Source organism: Coptis chinensis, chromosome 8 (genome assembly GCF_015680905.1).
Source record: "Coptis chinensis isolate HL-2020 chromosome 8, ASM1568090v1, whole genome shotgun sequence".
Lineage (NCBI taxonomy): Eukaryota > Viridiplantae > Streptophyta > Magnoliopsida > Ranunculales > Ranunculaceae > Coptis > Coptis chinensis.
This window is the reverse complement of record NC_141463.1, coordinates 89,294,984-89,300,335: the sequence shown is the minus strand read 5'-3', so window position 1 is coordinate 89,300,335 and position 5,352 is coordinate 89,294,984. Positions and strand designations below refer to the sequence as shown.

The 5,352-nt window shown below is 41.0% G+C and overlaps 1 protein-coding gene across 1 annotated transcript; it reads left to right on the top strand.

The window, feature by feature from the left end:
• Positions 1–310: 310 nt before the first annotated feature.
• LOC147484106 (uncharacterized) lies at positions 311–712 on the top strand. The gene has a single exon (XM_086579704.1). It carries the CDS (start codon positions 311–313, stop codon positions 710–712), a length of 402 nt encoding a protein of 133 aa, XP_086435830.1.
• The last annotated feature ends 4,640 nt before the right edge of the window (positions 713–5,352 follow it).

Genomic DNA, 5,352 nt, shown 5'->3' with positions numbered 1-5,352 from the left:
TCTGAAGTCATTGGAGGCTGAATGATTAATGGAGAGGTACTTCAGATGTGTGGATCTTTCAAGAAGTAATGCAATGAATTGCATCTCGAGGTCTGAATACTCAGTATATAGCTCCAAATACTTTAACTTGCTAACGCTTCAACTGCAAATTGAGTCCTTAAGGTTGAAGTTTTATAACCGCCGTAAATAGAAAGAGACCAAAATGGAAAGTTAAGTTCGGATCGGAATAGAAGTCCAAATTGGAAACCAATTAAATACAAAATTAACTATAAATATAGCGCCTGGTATCCAGTTTTTAGGCAGTTTGGCTATGGCGAATTATATTGAAATGGAAGATCTAATAGTGAAACAAACAATTTGCGGTATTCTAAGCCCAACCTCAGAAGAACCAAGCTGGGAGACCATTCAAGAGTGCATTAGAAAGATAGCGACACTACGAGCAATTGAAACAGGCGAGGACTTTGAAACAATACGCATAGTAACCCAGTTGTCAGTCGCTCATGCAATCGCGTACGAGCTTGAAAGGAGGACATTGTTGCCGGTTGTGATTGTAGATAGTGATATTTGTCCTATATGTCACGAAGATATGGAAGAAGGAGACGAAGCAGGATCTTTTGAATGTTTGCACACATTTCATCAGGAATGTATGCTTAAGTGGATAATCACAAAGCCCAATTGTCCTATTTGCAGGTTTGAGAGAGATGTAAATTGATATTCGATCTTGATCAATCACATAGAACGTAAACATATTTTGTAGATAATTTTTCATGCGCAGTTTAATATATATGGATTTATTTAGAGTATTTAACAATTTATTTTGTAGTTATGCTGATTGTGGTTGATCTTTAGTGACTGTCTACGTAGTAGTCGAGCAATTAAGGGAACTCGACTTACTTAAATATCAACCAAGCTAAACGAACGTGTAGGAATAGGGTTAGTTAGGGATAGTGAGATACCTCCTCCCCTAGTTCACAATTAGGCCACCCACCCCCATATTAATAGTTGCAATTAGGGATACCACGCCGGGGGGTTTATAGCCCTGTTAGCCCTTCCTAGGTCTGCCCCTAATACCTCCAATTGCAAGATCCAACGGTAATGTTTCTTCATGTGAAAAAAGAATCATCTTGTAGTCGTTGGATCTTGCAACTTAGGGTATCCTTCAAATTTTAAAAAAAATGGGTGGTATTCCTAAGTAAGCATCTGACAGCAACTAGGCAAAACCGTAAAAGATGGTAATGTTTAATTAGAACTTTAAATAATGTATTTGTGGAATACAGCCTATTTTCAATCACAATCGATCGAATCACAATTTTCAAGTTTTACCAACTGTATATGTTCAAGATAAATTGGCATGGATATATGTTGGCAATAGTCCAATATCATGATATTTTTAATATGCATTTGACAAAAATGCTTACTATAAATTAGGCAGTAAAGTTTATAGATTATTTGAAGAATCAGTTATGAAAACCATCAGACTCTAAGAGGGCAGTTAATGTTATCTTAGGTGCTGATCGAAGAGAGTCCTTGGTATTCTTTAAATGTTACAGCCACTATTAACCATTTATTAACTATGTATGAGCAGGTAACTAGAAGTAAGGCATGAGTATAGAGAATGTAACCATATTGCAGACTATATTGCAAAGTCTAGTGTTGCAGACGGATATGTTTGGTATCCCTCCACATGTGTGAGAGATTTCATTCTAATGCAGGTTAGGGTCAGCCATAGCCCTTAAATGATTAAAAAAAAAATGAAAACCAAGGTCTTGATGTAGAGAATGAAGCTAAAAGATCAAAGACAATTGGGTATGACAAAATTGCAATGAAAAAAAAATTGTATGCGTCTTACGATATTGCAATGAAGGATGACCGTGCGTTACGAAGTAGGAAGAAGACGGTTCATATATTGAGATATTCCAATCATTTTGCTTTGAAACTTCATTAATGTCATGGGGAAAATGCATTGTTTAGGGAGGCTCATCTAATTTGTTTTTAAAAAATTGAGGATAATTATGTGTTATTTCCTAATTTTTTTGAAATTTGGTACTATTTCCTAATATCGGCCTAAAAAGTTGTACCAAAATCTAAAAACCCCTTATTAATAAAAGAGGGTTTGTTCTAATTTTAGTTGGGAAAATGGGGGATAATTATAATTTAAGTGATATTAGGGAAGTTCTTCTAAATTATTAATAGGGGGGCTTGTTCTATCTTTTGTGAGGGAAGTGTTTCTAAATTGAGCAAATAAGAAGATCACAAATTGTCTATTCTATTCGATAGGGAGTAGAGGTTCTGAAAACTCGGCTATCATATAGTGGAGAGACATCACATAAAATATGTTTAATATCGATACCGTATCCTTGGTTGGACCCTAATTATTTCATCATGATCACTCTAAAGTTTTATTGAGATTATAAAACTCTTAAAAACGATGGCAATGCAAAAGGACTACACTTGTTGCTGTAATTGACATATCAAATTCTCAAATGTTATTGCCTCTCACAAGGAAGTTTGGAAAAATGTTCTTTCCTCTTGGCACCATATTCTAGATGCTTATCATAATGAGGAAGACCAAATCGAGAAATCGAGAAGAGACAGGTTTCTCCAACTAACAATTCTCATTCTCATTCTCATTCTCATGCCTGTTTAAATTGAAACTCTAATAATACAAACTCTAATACGAAGAGCATGGCAAGCCTCGGAGCTCAAATCCAGAGCTGAGCGAACCATCTTTTTATTCTTCTCTTCTCGCACGCCGACACATTTGCATCAACATGTGCTAATTCATCATTTGTCTAAAACCCACATCTCCAAAAAACAACAAGTCTTTCATGATTTTTGATGTGGATTCAATCGCTAATTACTTGAAAACCCAAACTTTGGGTAACAAATAAAAAGTCAAATTGAAGCTTCAGGATCTTAATGGGGACCATTCTTTTGGTCAAGAGTCGCCTGCTGATCCTAAAACCATTTCTCCCATTTCTTCATGCCTATTATACAAAAGTGTCTCCTTCTATTCAAGTGGAGAATCCTCGATTCGTTGATTGGTAAGAAATTGTTGCAGAGTTGCTCGATTTGGATCTTGAAGAAAATGAAAGCGATCTCACCTATGTCCTTCTCTGGATCTTGGATCCACCAGCTATGAGAAATCCACCGATCCGTCGTTGCCGACCAATCAGATAAGTCTATTTGCGTTTACTATTGTGTGAAGCACTTTACGGTTACATGCTATGAATTCGCATACTTTTATCTATTTCAAGTCTATTTGAATTCAATATAACAAGACTTCAACCTCGTGAACTTAAATTTATTTCAACCGTTTCATTAGTGAATTTATTCGCCTCGCTTTGGCATGGATGTCGCTTCATATTAGCGTTATCATTGCGTAGCCCCATGTTTATCATATCACGCTCCAAGTTGGGGGCTAGTCTACCATAACAATCTCCGAACTGGGGCTACTCACATTTTTACAGGGCAATTAAAACTTCAAAAATAAACTGGGGCTAGCTATTGATGACGATCTCCAAATCAGGATGCCCACAGAATCACTCGGGTCACAACACCTAGCTGAGTATAGCGCTCACTCGAGCTCAAACGCTACATAGCGTCACCACTCCGCCTCTGCTCTTGTTGTAAAGACTCCAGAGGTCACCCCAGCTCCTGTTATCAAGATCCCAGAGGTCGCCTCCGCTCCTGTTGTCAAGACCCCAGAGGTCGCCTCCGCTCTTGTTATCAAGACCCCAGAGGTCACCCCAGCTCCTGTTATCAAGACCCCAGAGGTCGCCCCAGCTTCTGTTATCAAGACCCCAGAGGTCGCCCCAGCTCTTGTTGGCAAGATCTCCATTCCTCAGGTCGAGAAACAATCACCCGAGACCAGCTCCGCTAAGGTCACTTCATCTTCTACAATAGTTCAGCATGAGGAAACCACTCACAGCTCGTTCTCTACAGAACAAAACACTCTCAGGAGTTCAAACGTGCTCAAGCACAAAACGCTCTCTTGAGCTTACAGGCTTCATAGCCTCTCCAAGTCTCGCTAGTTGAGGACTTATATTTCTAGGATCAACTCAGTGAGAACGCTCTCCGTGAGCCATACGCTTTCTTAAGCTAACACGCTCTCAGCGGGCAACACGATCTTCAGGAGCAACATGCTTTCTTAAGCTAACACGCTCTCCGCGAGCAACACGCTCTCTTGAGCTCACAGGCTCCATAGCCTCTCCAATTCTCACTAGTTGAGGACCTACAATGGTAGGATCAACTCGGTGAAAGCTCTCGATGAGCGATGCGGCTTTCTTAAGCTAACACGCTCTCCGTGAGCAACACGCTCTCTTAAGCTCATAGGCGCCATAGCCTCTCCAATTCTCGCTAGTTGAAGACGACATCTCTAGGATCAACTCAGTGAGAATGCTCTCCGTGAGCAATACACTTTCATAAGCTAACACGCTCTCCGTGAGCAGCACGCTCTCTTGAGCTTACATGCTTCATAGCCTCTCCAATTCTCACTAGTTAAGGACCTACATCTCTATGATCAAGTCAGTGATAATGCTCTCCATGAGCAATACGCTTCCTTAAGCTAGCGCGCTCTCCGCGAGTAGAACGCTTTCATAAGCGCTATAAGGTCCCTTGACCTACGCTCTCCGCAAGCAGAACACTTCCATAAGCGCTACAAGGTCCCTTAACCTATGCTCTCCGATCCGCGAGCAGAATGCTTCCACAAGCGCTACCAGGTCCCTTGACCTACTCTCTCCGCGAGCAGAATGCTTCCCCATAAGCGCTACAAGGTCCCTTGACCTACACTCTCCGCGAGCAGGACGCTTCCATAAGCGCTACAAGGTCCCTTGACCTACACTCCGCGAGCAGAATGCTTCCATAAGCGTACATGGTCCCTTGACCTACAGTCTGCGAGCAGAACATTTCCATAAGCGCTACAAGGTCCCTTGACCTACTGGAGCAACACGCTTACATACGCTAGAACACGCACTCGAGCTCTCTAAGGGTCCCTCGACCTACGCTCAACTCAGTGCATAACGCTCTTTACGATCCAACCATTTATTCGAACTAAAAAACTCTTAGGAGTTCCAGCGTTCTCCATCACCATACACTTTCTTGAGCTCCAAGGCTACTTAGCTCTTGCGCGCACTCTCAAAAGATATGCTAAACACGTGGCACCATTCTTTCTCAGCAGATCACTTCTCCGTATAAAGCGACCCTCCGAGAAGGGTAATGAGGGGGAGTAATATTCATATTTAATGAATATTAGACACGTGTCCAGCATAAACAGAAATACCACACCGACCTCATGTCAACGTCCTCCAAGCTCGCTTCATAAGCAGCTCGCCTCATGTAGGTGGTCTATTT